The sequence below is a fragment of the Callithrix jacchus genome, chromosome 7 (assembly GCF_049354715.1).
Source record: "Callithrix jacchus isolate 240 chromosome 7, calJac240_pri, whole genome shotgun sequence".
Lineage (NCBI taxonomy): Eukaryota > Metazoa > Chordata > Mammalia > Primates > Cebidae > Callithrix > Callithrix jacchus.
This window is the reverse complement of record NC_133508.1, coordinates 158,265,075-158,291,601: the sequence shown is the minus strand read 5'-3', so window position 1 is coordinate 158,291,601 and position 26,527 is coordinate 158,265,075. Positions and strand designations below refer to the sequence as shown.

The 26,527-nt window shown below is 43.9% G+C and overlaps 1 protein-coding gene across 3 annotated transcripts in view; it reads left to right on the top strand.

Annotated features, from left to right (window-relative positions):
* Positions 1-16,608: 16,608 nt before the first annotated feature.
* The window catches only part of NOTCH2 (notch receptor 2), a 167,227-nt gene continuing 157,308 nt past the window's right edge, over positions 16,609-26,527 (top strand). For all 3 annotated transcript variants that reach the window (XM_035252644.3, XM_035252643.3, XM_035252645.3), the window contains exon 1: positions 16,609-16,898. In XM_035252644.3, coding sequence (XP_035108535.1) covers positions 16,826-16,898 — 73 coding nt within the window. In that variant the 5' untranslated portion in view covers positions 16,609-16,825. The remainder of the gene's footprint in view (positions 16,899-26,527) is intronic.

The window sequence follows — 26,527 nt, the reverse complement described above, 5'->3', positions numbered from 1 at the left end:
CAAAGGCAAAATGTCGAAGTCTGGCTTCAGAACTGAGAATAATTTCTCTTCTTTGGGCCTTTTCTGGATGATGAAATTTCTCTACATAAGGCATTCTCTGACCCAGTGGACAAATACGCTTCACATCTCCGCCTGTCTTGAACCTTGCCCTCCTATCTTCCATCAACACTGCTGTCAGCTGTATTCTCCAAACTGTGTCTTGTTTAGCTAACCTTTATGGCCAACTGTCTGTCTTTACCTTTATTAGGCCTGATCTAGACAGACTTGTATGCCTGACATCTGCATCAGCTTTGCCCAGATCAATCCTGTCTAGCATCTATTTCTGCGACCTACTTCTGTGGTATCATAAATCAGTCTGCTGTTTGTCTGATAGGTTGCACGGTCCCACTGGGAGTGAGGATTGTTCTTGGGGGATAAAAAAACAACTTTATTTTTTAAATGTACAAAGTACAGATATATATACAATACACGAACTGATATCACAATATATCTGTGTGTATTAGGGTTCTCTAGAGGAACAGAACTGACAGCATGTATATAGATAAACAGAAATAGATTTATTAAGGGAGACTGACTCATGCAATTATGGAAACTGTTTTCATGATCAGCTATCTGCAAGTTGGAAGCCCAGGAAAGTCGATGGTATATTATAACTCCAGTCCAAGCCAGAAGGCCCGAGAACCAGGGGAGCCAATCCTGTAAGTCCCAGTCCAAGTATAAAGGCCCAAGAACCAGAAACACTACCCATATCCCAGGGCAGGAGGAGATGGATATCCCAGCTCCAGAAGAGAGAGGGAACGTGTGCTTCCTCCACCTGTCTGTTTTATTCAGGCCTTCAGGGGATTGCGTGATGCCCACCCACACAGCCAAGGGCAGTCTGTTACCCACTCTACCGATTCAAATGCCAACCCTTCCCAAAAACACCCTCCCAGACACACCCACAAATAATGCTTTACCAGTGATCTCAGCAACCCTTAGTCCATAAAGGTGACACAGAAAATTCACCATCACACCGTGGTACCAAAATGTTACGGAGAAGAGCAATTTTTAAAAATGTCTGAAAAGCCTCCTTGGGAAGGCAAGGATGAAAAGCAAAGGGTTGAGAAGCATTGTGATAGGTGACGAGGCTGCAATTCCTATAACAGAAGGAACACAAGGAGATGGGATGGCGAGAAAACGGAGGTCGCCACGGTTGGTTATCTGAGAAGTAGAGAGGGTTCTGTTGCCGCAAAGACGTTATGAGCACTTACTATATGCCACGAACTGTGCGAAGCCCTTTCGCATTTGTTAGCAAAGAGCTTCTCCTTTAGGGGTAACGTACGTATTCCAACAACAGCGACATCTTCCGTGAGACAGCAGCCCACCTACGTCTCCTCTGCTTCAGCAGCCTTTGCGCTAATTATTCATTTGGAAGGAGCGCCTCATTCACATTTTGCGACATAAGATAATAAAAAACACAGCCCAGATTTTGTTTGTGGAAGCTCCTTTCACGGTAGCCTTTCAACAGGTTGGGTAAGTTAAAAGATGCGGTTGTAATCGTGACTAACTCATTAAGATGCTTGAGGGAAACCTGGACATTTTAAACCCATTTTTGAGAAGAGGCAAGAAACATTTAAGAGTAGGAATAATCCAAGGAAAACAATTTCAAATCTTTGAACAATAGACCGTAGAACTTCCTTAGTTTGAGATAGCTTAGGACAAGAAAACAGAACGCTGCTTAAAAGAAGCCCAGTGATCATTTGTGTCTACTTGCCCTTCTGGAATTTGACCTTTGTTTGTTAGTTGGTTCATTTTTTTTACTTAAAAAAACGATTTTCTTTGTTCTCTCTCAGTACTCAAGTCTTTACATTTTATCTCAGGCTGATCAATACTACGTATTTGTCTTCTGTATTTGACCCCTGTGCTTTCTTTCTCTTTCCTACTCTTGTCATGAGTGCTGAGGCAGGGATGACGTTGTTGGGGTGGGAAGCTGAAGGGCGAAGATGAATGAGCCACAGTGTGCACTTAGAGTCTACAGCCAACTCTTGGCAGCTTATCCCTGGTAAATCTTGCTTTCAGCTTCTCGTTGACTTTATCACCCACTCGATGTGCTTAACTCTTATGATGGATGTTATCACCAGCTCTGTTTATTCACAATGCCAAGAGCGCCAGTGGAACAGGGAGACATTCAGGAAAACCCACTTTACGGTGTCAACTTGACCGGAAAACAAAACACAACTCTGTCATTGTTTTATTGAATTTGGCATCATTCTAGAAATAAGCAATCATTTATATTTCATCAAACAAAAAGAAGAGAAGGGAAGATTTTAAAAGCGCTGCCTTCCGCAGAGGGTCTGAATCAAAGGTAAATGTGTGACTTTTGGTGCCAAGAAAGCATCTCTACTCAGGTGCATTCAGCTTCGCGGGGGCAGAGACTACAGGACAGTAGAGACAAGGGACACTCATGGATAATCAGGCAGGCTTTCCAATTCTGGGTCCTTTTCAAACTAGTATCAACGTATGTTTTTAAGTGTCATAAATTCTTGGAACATTAAATAAACCCATTCAAACAGTTCTTTCAATATGGTGGATATTCGTAGGCTTCCCTGGAAATCAGAACACCTTGAATTTAATTTCTGCTATGACATTGGCTGACTCTGTAACTTTCAGCTTTTGTAGTTCTCCAAGATGATATAAATAATGGGAAAAATATAGCCTTTAAAGTTGTTGTGCCATAGGTTCGAATCTGATCCCTACCACTTATTAGCTTGTCGACCTTGTCTAAATAAGTTATTTAACTTTTCGGAGCCTCAGCATGTTTAATTGTTAAATGGGATAAAGGTATCTACCTTGCAGGAATGTTGTATGGATCTAATGAGACCATGTATGCAAAACACCCAGCACATACGAGTCACGTTATAAATGGCTGTTCTAGTAGCCATTTGCACAGAGACGGGGAATGGCTAGGTGACAAAAGGCATGGGTATTCTGAGCTCAGTAGTTGACAGATGCTTCCTCAATGTCATGGTTTTAGTAGATAATGAGGAGAATACAGCCCAGCCACATAGGAACCCAGGCCTGTTTTATTTCTGCAGGATCTGGTCACTGCCACAATCAGATGTGCAGGGGTAAGACTAAGGATGAAAGAGGGAAGAATGGATGGTAGGTGGGCTCTCTTCCTCCTGGAGGCAGATAACCCCCAGCAGGAATGGAAGGCAAATGGCTGTCTGCTGGTGGTGCATGCACCAACACAAACTACTAAACCGTTTCCTGCCCAGTCCCCACAGGTGTTTTTCCTCAGCTTTGGATAAGTCCTCCAGCAAGCATTTTGCTGAAAGCAAGAAAGGCAGCTGCATAGCTGCTCAGTCCACAGAGCTGACAAATCACTGTGTCATCAGAGAAAGAGGGAATCATGGGAAAGAGCCTGTGGTTCACCCTCTTAGGCAGGGAGTCAGGAGGCTGTGAGGTGGCACGTTTGATTCTTGCTCATTAACAAAGTTTCTCTTTGCGTCCTCCTCCTCCTCTTTGCCTGCTTGCCTGTTCCACTGGGTAAGGAGCAACTGCCTACTCAAATCATTATTTATCAAATGTGTGCTATGTTCTCAACATTCATTCAATACACCTATATTGAAAGCCTTTCATGAGAATAACAAAAATAACATGATAGATTCAGAGTAAGATTCAGAGACTCAAGCAAGTCCCCATATAGCAATCAGGTGTTCAACTAGTTGTTAAGTGGTATATATGATACCTAGAAACCAACCAATGGAGGGCCTCAGGAAAAGGAGCCAGAAAGGTGAGGAAGGCTTTGCAGAGATGAGATTGGAGCTAGGCCTTCAGCCAGGATTCCATGGGTATTGGTCCATTTTGCATTGCTATAAAAGAGTATCTGAGACTGGGTAATTTAAAAGGAAAAAAGGTTTATTTTGGCCAGGCGTGGTGGCTCACTGCTATTATCCCAGAACTTTGGGAGGCCAAGGCAGGTGGATCACTTGAGGTCAAGAGTTCAAGACCAGCCTGGCCAACTTGGCAAAAGCCTGTCTCTGCTGAAAAGATAAAAATTAGCGGGGTGTGGTAGTGCATACCTGTAATCCCAGTTACCTAGGAGGCTGAGGAATGAGAACTGTTTGAACCTGGGAGGCAGAGGTTGCAGTGAGCAGAGCTTGCACCAGGGCACTCCAGACTGGGTGACAGAGCAAGACTCTGTCTCAAAAAAAAAAAAAAGAGGTTTATTTGGCTCACATTTCTGCACCCTGTAGGTGAAGTACAGTGCCAGTATCTGCTTCTGGTGAGGGCTTCAGGAAGCTTGCAATCATAGTGGAAGGCAAAGGGGAGCCAGTGTATCATATGGTAAGAGAGAAAGCAAGAGAGAGGGAGGCTGTCAGGCTCTTTTTAAACAACCAGCTCTCTTGTAAACTACCAGAGTGAGAATTTGCTTATCACCAAGGGGATGGCACTAAGCCATCCATGAGGGATCTGCCCTCAAGATCTAGCACCTCCCACCAGGCCCCTCCTCCAATGTTGGAGATCACATTTTAACATGAGATTTGGAGGGGACACACATCCAAACCATATCACTATGGTTCCACTATATCACTATGGGTCCAGGGGAGGATGGGCTAGGGAAGGGGAGGCAATAAGGGCATTATAGGCAAAGGAAAGTGCACGTAGAAAGCTGAAGAGAACATGAGCCCAGAGCATGTCTGGGGACTGGCTAGTAGCTTGATGTGCCTGGAATACAGGCTATGCAATCCTGGGCAGCAACAGGGCAAAGGTAAACGTGGTCAGAATGCCAATGGATTTTTCATGTCAGTCTGTGCAGTTTGGGCTCTAACTGCAGAGAATGGGGAGCCATTGGTGGGTTTTAAGTTTGACGTGATGGGTTTGTATTTGTATTTTGGACAGTCCTGTGGGTTTCAGAGTAGTGAATGGATTAAAAGAGAGCCTTAAAGTTGGGAGACAGTTAAGAGGTCACTGAAATTGCCAGTGATGTTGAATGCTGCAGACTCATCAAGGAAAATGAAGACTGAAAATGAGTTCATTGGATTTGGCAGTTGGAGATCTTTGGAGACATCTAAAAGTATTTTCACTAGAACAGCTGAAGCAGAAGCTGGATTACTAAGCCAGTGGTTCTCGACGTGTGGTCTCCAGATCAGCAGCAACGCTGCTGTTCCCAGTATCACTTGGGAACTTGTTATAAACGTAAATTATCTGGCTCACCCGACACTCCTTCCAAAACTTTGGGAATGAAGCCTAGCAGTTTGCATTTTTATCAGTCTTCTGGGTGATTCTAAAGTGCTAAAGTTTGAGAACTACTAGCCTAAATAACTCTTCATCTCTTCCTCAGATGTTCCTTACTAGGAACCCAGCTCTTATCACACCTGAACTACTTGGTATTTCCTAAATAATCATTAATATGATTTCTCAGTTATCTGCATAAGTCGTTCCTGTCAGTCATGTGCAATACATGTACAGTCTCTGCCTGATAATATTACACTTATTGTTCAAGGCCTAACTCAAGTGTCACCTCTTTAGGAAGTCTCTCCAATTTCCTCTAGCCCCCCATGGATACTTTAGGAAGTCTCTCCAATTTCCTCTAGCCCCCCATGGATACTTTAGAAAGTCTCTCCAATTTCCTCTAGCCCCCCCATGGATACTTTAGAAAGTCTCTCCAATTTCCTCTAGCCCCCCATGGATACTTTAGGAAGTCTCTCCAATTTCCTCTAGCCCCCCATGGATACTTTAGAAAGTCTCTCCAATTTCCTCTAGCCCCCCCATGGATACTTTAGGAAGTCTCTCCAATTTCCTCTTGCCCCCCATGGATACTTTTGCACATATTTATGTGATAAGATTTATTTTATTGTGTTGTGTTGTTTTGATTTACTGTCTTCCCTACTAATTAGAAGCTCTTCAGGAGGAGAGACTGCTTTGTCAATCTCTACTTCAACATTGTTTTTACATAGTAAGTGCCCCATAAATGTAATGAGAGGAAGCTGTAATCAATTGCAGAAGTAAAAACAGCAAAGGATAAACCACTCTTTTTAGAGGTTTGGAAGTGAAAGGAAAGATGAATTTGAAATAGAAATACAATAGAAAGTGTGTGTGTGGCTCAAGCCTGTAATCCCAGTACTTTGGGAGGCTGAGGCGGGTGGATCACGAGGTCGAGAGATCGAGACCATCCTGGTCAACATGGTGAAACCCCGTCTCTACTAAAAATATAAAAAATTAGCTGGGCGTGGTGGTGTGTGCCTGTAATCCCAGCTACTCAGGAGGCTGAGGCAGGAGAATTGCCTGAACCCAGGAGGAGGAGGTTGCGGTGAGCCAAGATTGCGGTGAGCCAAGATGCCGCCATTGCACTCCAGCCTGGGTAACAAGAGTGAAACTCTGTCTCAAAAAAAAAAAAAAAGAAAGTGTGTGTGTGTGTCTGGAAGTAAATTGTTGGCTGAGGGAGTAAACCAATAGAGAGGGAAAGATGAATGATGAGAGTGGGAATCAGTGGGTAAGGAATGCAAAATGGTCCCAGAAAAGGCAGACAGGAATGAAATCAATGGGCAGTGCTGAAGAATTAGCATTGAAAGGACAGACTTTTTTCTGAGATAGAATGGAGAGAAGTAAAGGTGGGTACATAAGAGATAAGTTGCTAGGTTGAGAGGGGAGGTAACAGGGAGTCCTTAGATGGCCTGTCAGTGTAGAAATGGTGAGGGCTAGGGAAGGTTTTGCAGGGAAAGTGATATTTGAACTAGGAGACATCTTTAGTGAAGTAGGAAGCAAAGCCTTTTGCTAGGAAGAAAATGGGGAACGGAAAAAAGGAAAGAGGCTCCAGGAGAGTGGTGACGACTTGCAACAACAGGGGATTCTTTTGGGCTCATCCATCTCCCTGATTCAAGATAAAGAGGAGTCTACTTACTCATCCAATCATGACTGGCAATAAAAGTAGGTTGGAGGAACTGTCCCCAAAGGCTGTCTTTGAAATAAGGCGGACAATTTCTGGATGCGGATCCTAATAGTAATGCTGAAAGCATTCTAGCACTGTGTATTAACTAAGGCTGGAATGTCTTGCAGACAACGACAATGCTATGTATGGCAACTATTGAAACAAAGAAATACTTATGATATATAAACTATCTGAGAAATCTTGATAACAACTATATGTATGTCGGCTGGGCATGGTGGCTCACACCTGTAATCCCAGCAGTTTGGGAGGCTGAGGCAGGCAGATCACCTGAGGTCAGGAGTGCGAGACCAGCCTGGCCAACATGGTGAAACCCCATCTCTTCTAAAAATACAAACATTTGCTGGGCATGGTGGTGCACGCCTGTAATGCCAGCTACTTGGGAGGCTGAGGCAGGAGAATTGCTTGAACCTGGGAGGCGGAGGTTGCAGTGAGCCAAGATGGTGCCACTGCACTCCAGCCTGGGTGATAGAGCAAGACTCTGTCTGAAGAAAACAAAAAAATGAAAAACAAAAAAAAAAACCCAACTATACGTATGTCTTGATTACAATCTGAAAAATATACATATGAAGAACAAATGAATGAAACACACCAACATGCTAATAGTGGTGGTATTATAGGTTATTTTAAATTTTAAATTGATGTTTTAATGTTTATAAATAGTTGGCAATAAATAGAATTTTTTTCCTTGCTGATTTTGAAAAATTTATTAGGAACACTTAGAAGAGAGTATTTCAAAGTAAAAAAGTGTAAGGTGAAACCAATCAATAGAATTGTCTGAACATCTTCCCTGGGAGGGACAAATCCCAGGAAAAGAAGTCCTTAAACTTAAGCCCCAGAGTTGGAAGCTGACAAGCAAGAGACTGGGTGCCACGATGTAGAAGAGCACAAAAGAGGGATATGACCTAGTCACTGGGTGCCACGATGTAGAAGAGCACAAAAGAGGGATATGACCTAGTCACTGGGTGCCACGATATAGAAGAGCACAAAAGAGGGATATGACCTAGCCCTTGACTCACAATAAACTTGGGAGGCTGGGCTTACAATGAATGATTCGAGGATAACTTATTGAGTGGTTAAGTTGGTCATCTAAACAATAGATGAGATTGGATCACTGAGGCAGCGACTTGTGGGCAGACGGGACCATGCAGAGGTCAACTATGTGCCATCAGAGTTGGTCAGATGGACCTGGGCTTAAATCCCTGTGCCAATGCTTAGCACCTGTGTGATCTCAGACAACTTACTCAGGTTTCACTTTTTTGTACTGTGAAGTAGGAATAATAATACCTACCCATAAGCTGTTGGAGCATTACAAACAATAAAACAGGTGAAGTGCTTAAAACAGTGTTTGACACGCGAAACTGCCATTGGCTTCATTGTGTGGTTATCTATGGGTATTTATGATGGAGGAAACTGATTTGGACTGGGGGCACACTGAATTCTTTGGAGGGACTTCAGGGAGGTATCTTAAGGGCTGTGAGACAGTCTCAGGGGGCAGTGAGCTCACCCTGGGCCTTCAGGAGGGGAGAGAGATGTGCAAGGAGGAACTCCATGGTGGTTCTTCTTTTGCTAGTGTTCGTGCTACTTCCCCACTTTAAACAGGTGCATAGTGCTCCAGAGCACCCTTTCCCCTTCCTCTCCCACTCTTCTTCTGTTCTGTTGTCCTTCTCTTCAACTCTTCTTACTTCCCTTTTCTCCTCAAAACCAAGTGGTGGATGGGTAAGGAACTATACTGTCTTTTACATGTTCTAACTTTTTTTTTTTTTTTTTTGTAACTTAAAGATTGTCTTCTAACTTCAGCACTTGGAGTTTACATAAGTAAGTCTGGGTTTACCCTATCTACTTCTTCCTTTATTTTAAAAATATCTATTTCCCCAACCATCGCCTTTAGTAAATACTCTCAAATGAAAGTCATCAGCAGAAAGGATTCCAGGCCATAAGAGTTCGATTAAGGAAGATTTTTTGAGGAAGCTATATCTTGCAAAAGAAACAAACAGAGGTGTGAATTGTCAGGGTTCTTCTCAGCAATGAGCTTTTCCTTCTGGATTCAGATATAGATCTTAGTGGGGTAAACATCCTAGGTCTTACCACCATCTGTTCTTCTCTTTCTGCTTAGGCTGTTAGTAAGTGTTTATGAGACGAAAGGAGGCAAAGATTTGAAAGCACAATGATTGGATCAGTGATCTGAGAAAGAGGATAAAGTAGTCATGTTACATTATTCTTAACAGAGATCAGAATGATTTAAAAAAAAACAAGTTGATATCCAGGATATTCAGGTACAACCACCCCTCACCTGCTGATTCCAATTTCACATTCCATTCCACATTGATGAATAATAATAATGATGTAGCTTTAGCTTTATCAGAGATCCTATTTGCATATGTATAAGATCATTATGTTCAGCTGTCGCTGATACCTGGTCTGGGTCCAGCAATTACCACCTCTGTCTCTTTGCCCACATTAGCAGACATACACGCCACTGATTTGTACTTTCCTATAAAATTACTCTTTCCCTTTTTAATTAGAGTGTTTTCAGAAGCAAACCCTATCGTTAAGGCCATGTATGCTTCCATTATAAATACCTGTTGCCAGCCATTAATTATCTCCTGATGAATTACTTACTTAGAAGGAGATTTTTTTTAATGCCTGGTTTTATTTATTTATTTATTTTTGAGACAAGGTCTCACTTTGTTACCCAAACTGGAGTGCAGCGATTAGTGTGATCACAGCTCACTGCAGCGTTGACTTCCCAGGCTCAGGTGATTCTCCCACCTTTGAGTAGCTGGGACCATAGGCGTGTGCCACCATGCTCAGCTAATTTTTGTATCTTTTTTAGACTCAGGGTTTCAACATATTGCCCAGGCTGGTCTCAAACTCCCGAGCTCAAGAGATCCTCCTGTCTTGGTCTCCCAAAGTGCTGGGATTACAGGTGTGAATCATTGTGCCTGGCCTGTGCATATGTTTTAAAATGGGATTTCTCTTCCTTCCTTTTGATGCCCCCACTCTCATACTTAGTTAACCATTTTGAATTCTGCTTAATAAGAAAAGTTTCCATTTTCTTCTTCTTTGGGGGACTTAGATATGATCTGCACCTAGTTGGTATGAAGATTTTCCATATTTTAAGATAAAAACTTTCTGTGTGCCAGAATCTTGCTGTCAAGAACTTCTTGGCTAATCACGAAGGAAGAATATAAGAATGTGAGTAAAGGCCGGGCGCGGTGGCTCACGCCTGTAATCCCAGCACTTTGGGAGGCCGAGGCGGGTGGATCACGAGGTCAAGAGATCGAGACCATCCTGGTCAACATGGTGAAACCCCGTCTCTACTAAAGATACAAAAAATTAGCTGGGCATGATGGCGCGTGCCTGTAATCCCAGCTACTCAGGAGGCTGAGGCAGGAGAATTGCCTGAACCCAGGAGGCAGAGGTTGTGGTGAGCTGAGATCGCACCATTGCACTCCCGCCTGGGTAACAAGAGCGAAACTCCGTCTCAAAAAAGAAAAAAAAGAATGTGAGTAAAAACAACTCAACAGTCCCTGAGAACAAATGCCATGACATGAACAAACATTCAGAATTACATAACCCTTTTAGTGACTGAAACACTGAGAATCATCCAATAATATTGTCATTTGATAACTACACAGTTGTGAATTTATGATACTCTTAAACTGGAGAGACATCTTGGTGCATACAGGTCAACCCTTTCATACATCATCATATACAAAAAGTACATACCTCCTTAGGAATTAAAGTGTAATACCTTCTAGCATAAAATGCTTAAATGAAGATTTTAAGGTAGTACTACAGTGAGCATTCCTATATGAATTTTCCTGCTTATCTCATGTATAGCAGAAGATATTAAATTTCTAGGTAAGTTTTTTTGTGTGTGTGTGTGACAGGGTCTTGCTGATGGAGCAGGACCCAGGCTGGAATACAGCAATGGTCACATGGTTCACTGCAGCCTCAATCTCCTGGGATCAAGTGGTCCTCCTACCTCAGCCTCCTGAGTAGCTAGGACTACAGACATGCATCACCACTCCCAGTTAATCTTTTCTTTTTTTTTTTTTTGTAGAGACAGGGTCTCACTTTGTTGCCTAGGCTGGTCTTGAACTCCTGGGCTCAAGCAATCCTTCTGCCTTGGCCTCTCAAAGTGTTGAGATTACAGGCATGAGTCACTGTGCCTTTCCTTAACATCAATCAGATTGAGATAATAACTTTCATAAAAGGGCAAAAGTATGTCAAGAAGCCCATTGTATTAGTCTGTCTTCACAGCACTCTAAAGAACTGCCCGGGACTGGGTAATTTATAAAGAGAGAGGTTAATTGGACTCATAGTTTAGCGTGGCTGGGGAGGCCTCAGGAAACTCACAGCAGAGAAGGAGCAAGGTACTTTTTTCACAAGGTGACATGAAGGACAATGAACGCAGGAGGAGCTACCAACCACAGAAGACCATCAGATCTCATGAAGTCACTCATTATCATGAGGACAGCATGGGGGAAACCACCACCGTGATTCAATTACCTCCACCTGGTCTCTCCCTTGACACATGGGATTCCGGAGATTATAATTCAAAATAAGACATTAGGTGGGGACCCAGCCAAACTTAATGTAATGTAAGTACCCATAGTACTTACATTACTTATTCCCTTAATCAGAACAGAGGTAATTGATTGGGGCTCGGCTCAGTGGAAAGGTCTGGCTGGTTCTTAATTCTCAGTGCTAGTTTGAATCTTGAGGTTAACTTCTTGCCTTCTAGAACTCGTCCTCTGTTTGGCTGAACTCTGAACCTTTCAGAAAGTAGGTCTTTGTCAAGCACTTACTCTATGCAAGGCAAAGAACCAACTACTGTGGAGTTTACCAACATGAATAAGGGGTAAGAAATAGTTTCTGTTGTCACATGGTTTACAGTCCTGCTGGGTAGGCCATCACAGTTCTTATCTTTCATTCTGGGGATGGATGAGATGAAAGTGGCCTTAAAATTAATCACAGTTCTCTCTACTTTCCCGTATCCCTGTGTTTTACCTATGTTGTTACATTATTTGTATGCTGACCTCCCTCAATGCTCTGTGCTCTCCAAAGCACGGGGGCTGGGTTGTATTTATTTCTGCATTGCTGCGTAGGTGTTTTGTAGAGAATAGGCTCTCAAAAAATATTTTTAATTAAAAGAATGTATTCAATTTCCTAGTTACAGTGGGTCAGCTTGTTCTGTACTAACATGGAAGTGACAAGAAGCTGGTGTTCCTCTATGCAGAGGTCCCCACACTAAATATCATCTTGGGTGTGCTTCACACTGTTGCACAAAGGTGCAGTGGAGTGAGACTGAGTAAGAGGACAGAAACAGTGGGGGTTTTGTCTCAGCTCTGGCATTAATTACTTATTTAACCTTGGGCAAGATACTTAAAGCTCTATCTCAGTTTCTTTATCTGCAAAATGGGAATAATAATGACTGGGCTGCCTATTTCCCACGACTGCTTTGAGGATCAAATGAGATAATACACTTAAAAGTGTTTTTGGAACGTCTGAAGCACAGCATAAATGCAAGACATTATTAAAAGAAATCTTCCTTTTAATTCCAGCTTCCACAAACATCTCATCACATATCCTTGGGTTCCTGGGTTACATGGAGAAATACATGGTGTAGCTCAACTTATGCTTCACGGCTCCCCAGAAGCTCTTCTGCAACATCCCCAACACACCACGACATTCTTCCAGTTTTGAATTGCTCCCCAGTTTATATCTATATGTTCCTCATTCAGCAGTTATGTAAAACATATATTATTGAGCACTTATGTGCACTACTGTGATGGAAACTGGGGAAAACAGAAAAGAGAGTTTCTGCCTGTGACCGTTTCTACAGCTTCTTAGCTCTGAGAGGACAGACGTGAGAACAAATAAGGGCCCAATTTGGCATTTATTTCGGAAGACAGTTTTATGTGAGTTTAAATTAGGAAAGATCTCTATGTATTTTTTTTAGTTTTGATTAAAACTAAAACAATCGGTAGCCCTTATTCATATTTTTCTAACATTAAAACTTATCTTGAAAATGTCTTCAGTCGTATCTTTCCCTTACTTCCAATCCTATTTACTCTTTAATTCTCTTGTTCTTCTTACCAGAATGTATGCAATAAGTTTAACACTGTAACAAATTCGACAAAAGTTCTACGTGAACATCATAGCTGCTTTCTTTAAAACACTTTGAGAAAGTGCACACTTATTTTTGCTTTTGTTTTTGTTTTTTTGAGATGGAGTTTCACTCTTGTTGCCCAGGCTGGAGTGCTGTGGTGCGATCTCGGCTGACTGCAACCTCTGCCTCCCAGGTTCAAGCGATTCTCCTGCCTCAGCCTCCTATCTGTGATTACAGGTGCCTGCCAGCATGCCTGGCTAATTCTTTATGTCTTTAGTAGAGATGGGGTTTCACCGTGTTGGCCAGGTTGGTCTTGAATTCATGACCTCAAGTGATCTGCCCGCCTCAGTCTCCCAAAGTGCTCAGAATTCAGGCATGAGTCACCCTGCCTGGCCTGAACATTTATTTTAATAATGTTGTCAGAGCTACAGTCACTTCTAGAGTTGTTCTTCTGTGATAACTGTCTTATATTCTTCTGAGTGTATTCTAATGGTGACAAAACTTATCTTTGCAGATGATTTTTAAAATGTGTATGTAGCCAAGTCACTTTGCAGTATCTTTTTTCGCTCTTGTTACCCAGGCTGGAGTGCAATGGCACGATCTCGGCTCACCGCAACCTCCGCCTCCTGGGTTCAGGCAATTCTCCTGCCTCAGCCTCCCGAGTAGCTGGGATTACAGGCACGCACCACCGTGCCCAGCTAATTTTTTGTAGTTTTAGTAGAGACGGGATTTCACCATGTTGACCAGGATGGTCTCGATCTCTTGACCTCGTGATCCACCCGCCTCGGCCTCCCAAAGTGCTAGGATTACAGGCGTGAGCCAACGTGCCCGGCCACTTTGCACTATTTTTGGTGAATAAAGAGGAAGATTGAACTGGTAACACTGTGGGTGAACAACTAAAAAATAATGTTATCTTTCTCTGAACATACTTGCATGAGAGAAATTCCAAAACTGTTTTGCCTGTGTTCTTTTTGACAAGGGTTTCTAGTATTCCAGTGTGGCTGCTTACACTAACAGTACTTGCTTACCTGAGTGCTTCGTAGCACACCACCTTGGAACTTCACAGGTCTCCGTCCATACTGACTTGCCCTTGCCTAGTGTTGTTTTACATTCTAGTTCAACATCTATTATGGGATACACACTGGGGATGAATAGGCTATGGTCCTTGCCCATGAAGAACTCCTAATGTAGTTGAGAACACAGAAATACAGAGTCCTGTGTGAAAAATAAATACTGGTGTAAGATAAAGAAGTGTCAGTGGAAGACAGCAGAGGAACTGTCTGCTAGGGGTAGGAATTTATTGTGGTGTCAGCAAAGCTTTCTTAGGACTGAAGGATGAATTATGATTAGAAGTTCATTAAGAGGAGGAGGTAAGGGGACTACAGGAGTCACTCCAAGCCAAAGGAACAGAAGGTACAGAGACTGAAACAGCAAGATATGTTTGGGGGAATCTCAAGTTATTCAATACTGTTATTGTGTGAAGTTCACCACGGGGGCATAGAGGACAGGAGATGGGGCCCAGTGATGGAAAGGCCTTGTATGTACTATTTTTAAAAGTTTGAATTTTATCCTGTAGAGTCAGGGAGAGGCTCTACAGGTAGGATTTCCCCTCCCAACAGGATTGTAAACTCCCACATCCAATTAGTCACATAGGTTTTGCTCCAATCCCTACCCGCATTTTTTTTTTCTTCAGGATTGTCTCAGATCCATTCCTTCTGAAATCTACCTCATTAGTTCAGGTCTTCTCCAATCTGTGCCTGGACTGTTTCACCAACACTTGACTGGTCCTGGGCTCCAGTTCACCTCTCGCTCCCTACAATCACCTCTGTACAGGAATATCAGAGCAACCTTCCTTTCCATGGGTCTTAACTCTGTTTAAAAAAAGCTTCAGTACTTTTCTATGACCTGAGAGGTGGCTGCCTCCCCACCCTTTCAGCTTGCCATTCAAGGTTGCATAATTTGGTCCCAACCCCTTTCCCTCTTTGATTCCTCTCACTGCTAACAGGGCCCAAACTCATTTACTTACTCTTTTGACTGTACCTTTGCTTTCATGAGGGCTCTCTCCTGGAATGATGTGTCCATACAACTATTGTTGTTGTTCTTACTTTTAGTTCCTTTCTTAAAAGCCCACTTGTGCCCAGGCCTGATCAAGCCCCCTACTCACCTGCCCTGGAATTAACTACCATAGTCTCTTAATATCTGTATCTATATATACCCATCCACAGAAAATGTGTAGTATTGTTTTGAAAAAATACATAAATGGTATACTTTGTCTCCCTCTGCAATGAGTTTTTACACTATCATTTAGTTTTTAGGATTTATCCCTACTGACATACATGAGCACAGTCTTTTCAGTTACTGTGTTGCATTTCATTTTATAAGTATACGTTATTCATCCATTCCTCTGAGGGTGGGCATTTACGTCGTTTTCAAGGTTTTGTTATTACAGCGTTAAAATGAGTATGTTTAGCTTAGGCGGTCTCCTCGTCGTATAGAAATTTTACTGACCCCTCAAGATCCTGCCTTCATCTCCGCTGCTCTGTGAAAGCCTTCCCTGAACCCCGCAGCCCACAGCAGCAAAGTCTTGGTCCTCAAAATCGCTTGTGCATCTTTGGTGTCATTCCGCTGTGCCAGGCACACAGCTCTGCAGAGCAAGGCACTTAAGAAATACTTGCTACACGGGAGAACGAATGAATGAATGAGTAGAGCAGCACCACTCGGTGACGGTTCTATCCCCTTTTAATGGACTTTGGCGCCTTGGCCCCCTTTCCTTCTTTGACAGCGCTGGTCCTACGCCAGCGCATTCCTCTAGCTAGCAGTGTGTGGACGTGTGGGTGTGGGGGCGACACAGGACTCACTGGCCGCGGGCCGCCTCTCCCTTCAAGTTCACGGTCCCGGCAAACGCCAGGGCTTGAAGTTCCGAGTTCTACCCCACCCCCCTCGGCCCCCACGCCCCCCCCACACCCCCCACGCTCCCCCACACCCCCCACGCTCCGCACGCTCCCCACGCTCCCAGGCTCCCCCACGCCCCCACGCCCCCCACGCTCCCACCCTCCCCCACGCTCCCCACGCCCCCACGCTCCTAGGCTCCCCCACGCCCCCCCACGCTCCCCACGCCCCCCCCACGCTCCCACGCTCCCCACGCCCCCACACGCCCCCACCCTCCCACGCCCCCACGCCCCCCCACCCCCCACGGTCCCCCACGCTCCCCACACCCCCCCACGCCCCCACGGTCCCCCACGCCCCCCCACGCTCCCCCACGCCCCCTCGGCCCCCAAGCTCCCTCCGCCTGCCGAAGCGCGGCAGCGCCGACCGAGTTAAGGCGCGGCGGCCCCCGGGGCTTCTGGAGAAAGATGCGGCCGGCGACGGGGACTTGTAGTAGATCCCTCCGCGCGGAGCTCGGGCCGGCGCTTCTTCCTGCGGGAAACCCCTGGGTGCCCAAGGCGGCGGGGCCGGGTCCGCGGCGACAGGGGGGCGGGGCTTGCGGTGGGAGGAGGCGGCCGAGGCGGAAGGACACACGAGGCTGCTTCTCCGCACACCCGAGAAAGTTTCAGCCAAACTTCGGGCGGCGGCTGAGGCGGCGGCCGAGCAGCGGCGGGCCCCGGGCGGGGGGAGTCCGGGCATTTGCGCCGGGGCTTCGGAGCGCAGCGCCAGGGCCCGAGCCTCTGAAGCGGGAGGAGGGGAGGAGAGAGTGGGGCTCCCCTGTCGGGACCCCCTCCCCATGTGGATCTGCCCAGGCGGCGGCGGCGGCGGCGGAGGAGGCGACCGAGAAGATGCCCGCCCTGCGCCCCGCGCCGCTGTGGGCGCTGCTGGCTCTCGGGCTGTGGTGCGCGGCCCCCGCGCGTGGTGAGTATCGGGCTGCGGGGCGCTGTCTGCGGCGCCCGGGGCCGCCACCTGGGGCGACCTTTTCCCCTCGGTCCTCCTCTGTGCGGGAAGGCCGGGCTCGGCCGCTCGCCGGGCGCCCGCGAGTTTGGACATCGCCGGGGGCCCCTCCCGTGGCGCCCCCGCCGCCTCCCGGGGTTCCCCGCCGCCTTCTGCTCCCCGCGGCTCGGGACGCCTCGCACGCCTTGGCCGGAGGGAGGCCGGCAGCGAGTCTCAGAAGCTCCTTTTTCCTGGCGCCAGGGCGCAGGGAGGTGGGCAGCTTTGCCCTTCGGGTTCCGCGTTTCCTGGGGTCGAGCGAGAGCCGACGGCGGGCCGCGGAGGGGCTGAGCGAAGGAATGCCAGATTCCGGCGTGGAGAGAGGGGGCTGGGCCGCCGAGCTCCACGGCCTGCACCTTCGCGGCCCGCCCGGGCTGTGCTCACGGGCCGGGTGTGAGGCTTGCTTTGGATGGGGACGGAGTTTGGGGCGCGCCTGACTTTTGACACTCCGACTCGACCGAAAGTCCGGAGGAGCCGGGTGTGCTGCTAGCGTCTTGGAAAGGTGGAGGCAGGAGAAGTAGGGCAACTGGTGTGGCTGCATGCTGAGGCACATGATTTAAAAATCTCAACTGCTGTTATTCTTTCCGAGGCGCGGAGCTCTGCTGCAGTTTCAGGCTGTGTCCAGACCCAGGAATGTGGTGTGACGATCACCAACTCCTCCAACCTGGCAGCAGGATTTGCTGCTCCTTTGGCATGGCTGGGGGTGGGGCACGGGCGGGTAAGGAAAAGTGGATACGTTAATTCAAAGGGCTTCCTTAGAAAGCCTCTTTATGGTTGGATATTTCTAACACGGTTGGAGCGAGGAAAGGGAATCGAGTCATATCTTCTCCATCCCACCCACACTTTTAGATTCTGGATTTCTTCAGACTCGTCGGGGGAAATAACTTGGACTTTGAAGGCCTGCTCTGTAATCCTGGATTCAAATCCAGCTCTGCTGTATGAACTCACCAATAAAATGGGAATGAAATTACGCAGTTAATAGGATTAATTACAATAATGTATGTTAAAGGGATGGCACTCTAAAGGCGTTTCAGGGCTGAGGCTGTGTTTTTTTCTTCCTGAAATTGATGCTTACAGTGGGATGGTGTCTTGTGCATGCTTGTTGAACAAAAAGGGAGCCCTTTCTTTTTCTGAGCCTAATCTGAACAAAGATTTTACCTTCACCAAAAACTGGTACATGAACTACATATTTTTTTTTTTCAATGAAAAGGTTAGGAAGATGATGAGCTTCAGAAAAATATGGTCTTTGTTCATTGTTAACAGGCTGTCGACATGTCAATCGCAGGTATTTAAAAAGAGAGCAAGGTTATTTATCACCTGAAAACAGTACTGAGTTGTTCAGCACCAACTAGATTCTTCTTGGAAAGTTCAAATTTCATTCACCTCTAGGTCACTAAGAATTTCAGAAGCGGACCAGAGACTTTGCAGTGATGAAGCAAAGCTGTTGTTTCTGAAACATTTAGTAACGAGCATATGACGGTGTTTTTGCTTTTCCTTTTTCTTTGAGTAAAAACTGTAAGTGTAGCTTTAGAAGACAGAGGAGTATAATCAATGGGACAGTCTCAGGACCACAATCCTTGGTCTGCCATTAACTTGTTTTGGTAAATAACTTAATCTTCATGATCCGTCGTCTCCTCACCTATGAAACTGGACTGAGAAAAATAGCCTGCTTTAGAGAATTGGAGGGAATAATAAATATGATTGTAAAGTGATTACGAAATTAAGTATTAAATAATCCGATGTCAGAAATAGGATTACTCTGACACACAGGGCTTCTTTTATTCTAGGATCTCAGTGCACAAAACGATGCCCTCCACCTCTGCCCTGCTGAGGTGCTGCGAGTATTAGGTGAGTTTTAGGTAGTCAAGTTGAGTGTTAGTGAAGTTGACTGAAGGGGTAGGATTTAGATATTTTGATTTTTAGGCAAGTATTCCTTAGATGCTAAACTACTGCCGTAGCAGAGGTTTCGAAGCCTGTTTCTTGGTACAAATCTTTAATCTTAGAGTCTAATGTGAAGGCTTCTTGAATCCTCCTAATTTATTACTGTGTTTTGCTAAGGTACCAATTACAGTGCACCCTTCCAAACTTTTGAGTGTTCCTGTGTTTGGCTTGTGGCCAATTGTTAATTTAAACATCACGGAATTTCTAAGGCAAGGAGCTGTCAGCCCGTATGTCCCATTGTCTACAGCTATCCAGGACCACCCCCTTGCTCCTTGTTTTCTTTTGCTTTGCAGTGGGAAGTGACTCCCTGATTTTGCTGCCTGCTAATTTCTCAGCTGAATTCTTCTCTTGCTTAAACAAAATCAGAGTAATTTTCTTTCGGATGGAGATGAAATTTACCCTAAAACTATTTTTCCTTTCACTTTTTTCTTGTTCTTTCTACATTATTATTCCTTTTTTTTTTTTGGTGTGGTGGCGGGGGGAGGAGATTGATTATTCCTTTCTCTCTTGTTTTTCTGAAAATTTAGATTAAAAAAAATTTACCCATTACTTCTTGGCATCTCTCTGCTCCATTCCCACTCCACTGCCTCTCCTGTAGGTTTCTGTGGCATAGAGGAGCAACTTTTGTTTCACCTGGATTGTAGTTGCTGACTTCAGGACCTTTAGAGAATGTTTAAATTCAGTGGGATATGCTTGGATGCTTCAGAGCAGCCTTACAATACATTTTAAAAATATCACACCCACAGAAATTCTATTTTGCCCACAAAATTTGCATTGATCTGGTTCCCACTCTGTGATGCCATTCCTAGTGATTCTCCTCCCTACCCCTTCCACTGTGGTAGAAAAAAACCTCTGTGTCCTGGCTACATCAAAATCTACTGGAGTGAATCTTGGACTCAGCACCCAGGGCTTCTGATAAGGTAGGTTTGATAATCCACATTTTTTTCAAGGTTTACAGGTGATTCTGACAAGTAACCTGGTTGCAACCCACTGATTAAGTACTTTTTTTTTTTTTTTTTGCCTTCAGGTGTGTGTATGAGATCTTTCTAAATTTAAGAAATTTTCATAATGAATGTAACATTAGTCATTCTGGTGTTCAATGCTTCTGACTCAAGGAATTTTAAAATTGCTAACATAAGAGCTGTAGGATAGTATCATTTCTTCTGTAATCTGGGTACAGTGTGTCTGGACTGACTCTTTAGAAGGGCTTCATATATTTGGATGATACTATAAATTCTCCACTTCTCCTTTTCCTTTTTCTTCTGTTATCTTTTTTTCCTTAAATGTCATTCATACATGTCATTTTTTGACCCTTTATCTGTACATCTGCAATGGTTCTAGAGTAAAAAACTCCAAGGCGTGATTTGAATAAAAATATAATAAGGAATTTTGCATAATTTTCTTTATATTATGGTCACACTCTGTAGTTATATGCTTCCTTTCTTATGTCTCAGTCTGAATGCCTAAATTTGAACTATTAGTTTTCCTTCCACCCTTTCCTGATTGTCCTTTTTTTTTTGTTTTCCCCCCTTTCTCAGCAAATGACTTGAAACCAAAAGGTCTTTTTCTCTGTCAGTCTGCCATATCTGTAGCATTTTGGAAAGATCACTGAACTAGGAGCCAGAAGACCAGGATTCTTCTTCAGTTTGTTATTCATTGGTTTGATGACCTTGTAGGAGAGCCACTGTTTTGGTTCTCTGTTTTCCAATGTATATTGTCCTTGGTCACAGAGCCAATTAGAGTCGAGACTAGAATTCCTCTCTTCTGGTATCCGCTGCCTTACTCCCTCTCCACACTGTTTCCATCTTGTGTACAAATGAGTTTATGTACACAAAAACTCTTATAACATCCTCAAGTGCTTATTGTTAATGTGTGCATGAGGAAAGAATTGTCTTTTCATTTATGTGTTTATTCTAATGCCCACACCTCTACTCCTGTACCTGGCATGATGCCTTGGCATCCAATAGGTACACAATAAATATTTGTTCAGTTGAACAATTACTTTGAGTCATTTTCTTATTTTGGACAACTGTGGTACTCCTAGACATTTTAAAAATAGTATTTACAAAAGTCATGTTTACCTTCCATTTGGGGAAAAACCAAGTTTTTCCCTTCCCCAGATGTTTCATTTAAACTTGTAATTTAAAATTTCTTTTTGTGTGGGGTTTCTTTTTCTTTTTCTGATCACTTCTGCAATTTATAAAGGTCACTTTGACTTCGGAATCTCACTTCAAAGGCACTGGCATCCACCCCCTGCCTCTCACTCAAATTTGCTTCCACTGCTCCCTGCGTTGCTATATTACTAGGCCAGCAATTTCTATTATTTTGTTCAGAATAGCCACACCTTTTTGTAATTCTGGGACTAGTCATTTTTGGAATACTATTTTTAAAATTAGAGTTAACTAAGTTTATGTTTCTTTTGATTTTTTTTTTGAGATTGTTTTCATTGAGTTGGGTATTACAAACTTGTACTGGGCTGAGAGAATATGTACCTTTAGTAAAGTATATTTGCTTTTTTCCCCCACCAAGACAGTTCCCTAAACACTACTGACAAAAACTAAAGGTAAAATGTGATGAATAAATATTTGGGAGAATCACATGGTGTCGAGTCGTCTCTGCCACAAGGTTTTGCTCCTTGAGGGCCGGGAAGGTGCTACACACATTTCTTCTCTGTCTACAGAACTTTTCTGGCATGTGCCCCCAGTTCAGAGTCAACTGAGCAGCAGGTCTCAGTCACAGCATGTGTGACTCCTGCTCTCCCACCTTTAGAAAATTCTACAGGAGAGGCTGCGGGTGAGTTGAGGTGTGTTTCTATGTTCTTTTTTCCTTTGAAGAGATAGGGTCAGTTGGAAGCTGACCCCACCCACAGATTTTTATGCTGTCTCTTTTAATTAACTAAGGAGTGGCTGAAATTTTCCTCTTTGTTGACTTATGCATTGGCAGGAACTTTAAAATTCATCTAGACTTTTTGTCCATCCCTTGCTGGGTCTGATCTTTGCGACATTCTGCTCAAGGGGTAGCATACCTGCTGTCTTCCTGAACATCTCTTGTGGGAGACAGCTCTACCACAGCAGTTTATTCCATCTTCGGCCAGCTCTAATTCTTGGAAGGATCTTGTATTCAGCTGTCATCTGTCTCCTCATGACTCGTCCTCATTGACATCTACCCAGAAATTTGTTTCAGAGTCCTGAGACCTATGCAGGTGATAGGGACCCAAAGAGGTGCTTATATGTACCCTTCACTGAACTGACATGCAGCCCTCCATAAAAGGAGTCAAACCCAATGAGGAGCATGAAGATGACCCTGTCTAGGGTGATTGCTCAGGTAAAGCATCTTAGCCCTGCTTGTTTCATACCTTCCGGAACAGGTGGGCACAATGGGAGGATAACATTTATCAAGCAGTGTTTCCCTAACCTCTCTTACGGTAAGAATAGCTAGGATGTTCTCACGGAGATTCTGATTCAGTGGGTCTGGAATGGCATCTGAGAATCTGTATGTTTAAGAAATAGCCAGGTGATTCTTAACATGAGGAAAGTTTTTGAATCGCTGCAGAGTGAATCTGGGAAATCAAGGTTTTTGTGTGTTTCCTTTTGTTTTTTGAGAGTATTAGAGACAGGTTGCTTTGGCTGGATCCTGTGATCATTTTTCCCCCTTGGAAGTGCCTGCTTCTTGCTGAATGCCTAGCTTACTACAGAGAAGGAAGCTGCTGTGGTATAAGGTTAGTAAAGCTGTTTTGTCTTAAAAGAAATTTGCTAAATCCAGTGTCTTCAGACTTCTGTTTGTGTTGCGTGACTTTTCTGGAAGCCTCCTTATTCCTCCATTAAAATGTTACCTGAGATGATAGAATGTGTACGAGTTCCATAGCATTTTTGGTATCCACTAAAGAATTCTGTCTCCAGCCCTTGTGAATGGTGCTTCCTTTGAGGATTTCTGCTTTGTTAGCCCATTAACACATATTCGGTGTCAGCAGTTTCCCTCAGATGTGCTAGTGTGAAGAGATAGAAAGGTCATTCATTTCTGGCAGTTCTGCTTTTGGGGAGTCTGGGCTGCGGCAGCAAATGGAATAAGGAAAGGAAAATAAAGGAGAAATCTAGGGCCTCTGGAGCAGAACAGACAAACCTGCCAGAAGGGGCACAGGATTGCTCCTCTTACAGAGACCTTGATAGGAAGAAGGAAGTGGCTTTAGATCTGAAGGCACATGCTCATGGGCTTGAGACAGGACAAACAGCACTGTTACTGGTAGTGGTAGGAGGTTTGCTGTAGATCTGTTTTTTCTCCTCTCCTCTCCTTTTTGAGGGGAATTTTATCTGTATGGCAGAACATACGTTGTGGCCTTAAAAAGAAGAGTAAAGCCAAGAAAGGGGGATGATAAAGCCATAGCTTGGAGTAAGAAAAGCAAAAGAAATTCGTGTATATTTATATACACAAATTAATACAATACTTTTTCTTAAAATTATTGTATTAATTTGTGTATATAAATATACACGTTTCTATGTAATTCACTGGTGAGATCACTAGCCCTCAACTGTAAGATTCACTGTCTTTGTAGTTCTGCTGTCTTAGTGGTGTCTTGGGGGAGCATTGTGGTGTGTTGTCACACTTAATTCGTATGTTTCCCTTGGCATCATGTGGTAGCAAGTACAGGATATTCTACTCTTCTAGATGTGTGGGAATCATTGACCAAGTAGAAAATATGGCCCTGCCCCCAAAGAGCTGACATCATCCTGAAGACAAGACAGATAAGCACACAATTAGGAATATGAAATAGAGTTATTTCATCATTTATCTGTGCTCTCTGAAAGCAGTTTCCTGCAGTCAGGGTGACTCAGAGATGTAGGCTCTTGGGGAGTAAACTTCAGGTCTTAATACCACCAGGGCAAGGTGACCTTCAGCTCACCCTTGCTGGGCTTGTCTGCTGTTGTGAGCTGTCTGCCATTTTCCTCTTTGTATGTTGTAATTTACAAGTATTAGAACTTGGCTTGGGGAAAAGACAAAGACCCCTTTGTCTGGTGAGGGTGTAAATATAAATTTGGCACATGTTGTGGTGTCTATTATGTCTGTTAGTGGGTTTGTGGCAAGAGAGTGCTGTGTTCTTAGTCCTGAATGCCAAGCATGATCTAGGACAAGTTATGGTGGAAATACCTCCTTCGGAAGATGCAGTTCTCAGTGGCAGTAGCTGAAGGAACTTCTCATCACAGCCAGGCAGCCATTTAAGTGTGGCGTGGACACACCCAGAGCTGCCGCCGCAGGTGGCATTGATTAATCATACTAATATCTCCCTCACCCTTTTGTACTTGTCTTGGCAGAAGCCTGTTCTACTTGCTCCCCAAAAGCTTGGGCTTTACTAGGTATGATTGTACAAGCTCTTGGGGTTTCACCTTATTGTCCCTTGCCCCTCTTGCCTTTCTGGCCAGCTACGTGGGTCCAGCCATGGTACCCTTGGTCTTCTGGCCAGGCAGTGAGGGGCGGGGTTTTTCTTTTCATTGGATTGAAGCACTTGAAGCACCTTTCCCTGGAGGCTTGCCTAGGGCAGTTTCTGGTCTCCAAGGCAGTTCCTTCTGCAGGATACTGGCAGCCGGCAGAACTCGGGGTTCTTTGAATGCATCCGCCAAACATCTTGCCAAAATGGACTCATTGCTGCACGAAGACAGGTTGGATCTATGGTGTTGCAGACCTGTTTCTGGATTGAGAGTCGCTGTCTCACCTTATATATGTTTATTCATAGGGTGAATGTACGTGTGTATTTTGTGAAGTGAGGAAAACATGATGATAATACTGTGGTTGGAGTTAGATATTGCATCCTAAATATGTTGTCTTTTAACAAATAGCATTCCTTTAAAATACAGTTGTGCTTGCTGAATAAGTTGTACAAGAAGCTGTGGTTACATTCTAAAATAAACTGCCTTGTTCTGAGGCAGGCACATTTTAAAATTGTTGTTGGCTTCTTTTTAATCTCTTTTTGTTCTCGTGTGTGTGTGTGTGTTTGCGTGAGAAGATTTTGGAAGTTTTTAAGCATCAAATATTTTCCTTTTTTTTTTTTTTTTTTTGAGACAGAGTTTCGCTCTCGTTACCCAGGCTGGAGTGCAATGGCGCGATCTCGGCTCACCGCAACCTCCGCCTCCTGGGTTCAGGCAATTCTCCTGCCTCAGCCTCCTGAGTAGCTGGGATTACAGGCACGCGCCACCATGCCCAGCTAATTTTTGGTATTTTTAGTAGAGATGGGGTTTCACCATGTTGACCAGGATGGTCTTGATCTCTTGACCTCGTGATCCACCCGCCTCGGCCTCCCAAAGTGCTGGGATTACAGGCTTGAGCCACCGCGCCCGGCAAATATTTTCAATAATCTATTTAAACTGGTACCTAGCAGGGAGAGGTTGTTCTATTGGTATACTTAACCAACATGCAAATAGGAATAACTGAATACTGTTTACTCACTAATCTATTCGGTTGAGTTTCTAAGCATGGATAGTCACAAAACTAGAAAATACTAATATGTTAACTTTCTAAATGGTAAATGTGGGAAGCTGCAGAGACATTTTAGTTTTGTTTAATTCTCTCCTTTCACACGCTTTGGGCCAGACACCACTGTCAAGACACATCGAAGTTTGAGGACGTGTTTATTTTGGTTATTACTTTTATTATGTCTTTGTTTGCTGTGAATATGGCTTTATTTATTTGCGAGATATTCTTTAGTTGGAAATATTAAGGGCATTTACTTTATTACAATGTTTAAAGATCTTACTAATCTTCATGAAGATTTTTAGGGAAAAGACTATATCCTGAGAATTGCTCAAGTCTTTGGCATTATGTTGCTATTTAAAGTAAGTAACAATATGTAGTGCGTCCTCTGGTACTTTTTTCAAAGAGAGTTAAGGAAAATGGTTGTAACTAAAAACAAAGATTGTTAACAGTTTGAGGTAGCTTTACATAGCAATAGAATTATTCCTTATGTTTACACATAATTAACTCATATTTATACTTGGTTGATTTTCTCTGGCACCTTTACAAGATTTTTTATTTTTGTAATATAAAAAGTAATTATGTTTGAAAAAGTAGTTAAGGATGTTTAAAGAATCGAGAAAAGTGTAAGTAAAATGTCTACAATCATGGCACCATTAATTTTTTGGTATACATCTTTGGTTTGTTTTTTTACCCTTAGATTGAGAAAAACTGTTGATTCATTATCTATCTATCTATCGATCTATTTATAGATCTGTTCATATATAGATAAAGTTTCTGTTCTGCCTTTCTTTAATGATTATAGTTTTTTCATATTTTCAATTATTTTTCATAAATTTAATTTTTTTTTTTTTTCGAGATGGAGTTTCACTATTGTTACCCAGGCTGGAGTGCAATGGTTCGATCTTGGCTCACCGCAACCTCCGCCTCCTGGGTTCAGGCAATTCTCCTGCCTCAGCCTCCTGAGTAGCTGGGATTACAGGCACGCACCACCATGCCCAGCTAATTTTTTGTATTTTTAGTAGAGACGGGGTTTCACCATGTTGACCAGGATGGTCTCGATCTCTTGACCTCCTGATCCACCCGCCTCAGCCTCCCAAAGTGCTGGGATTACAGGCGTGAGCCACCGCGCCCGGCCCATAAATTTAATTCTAATG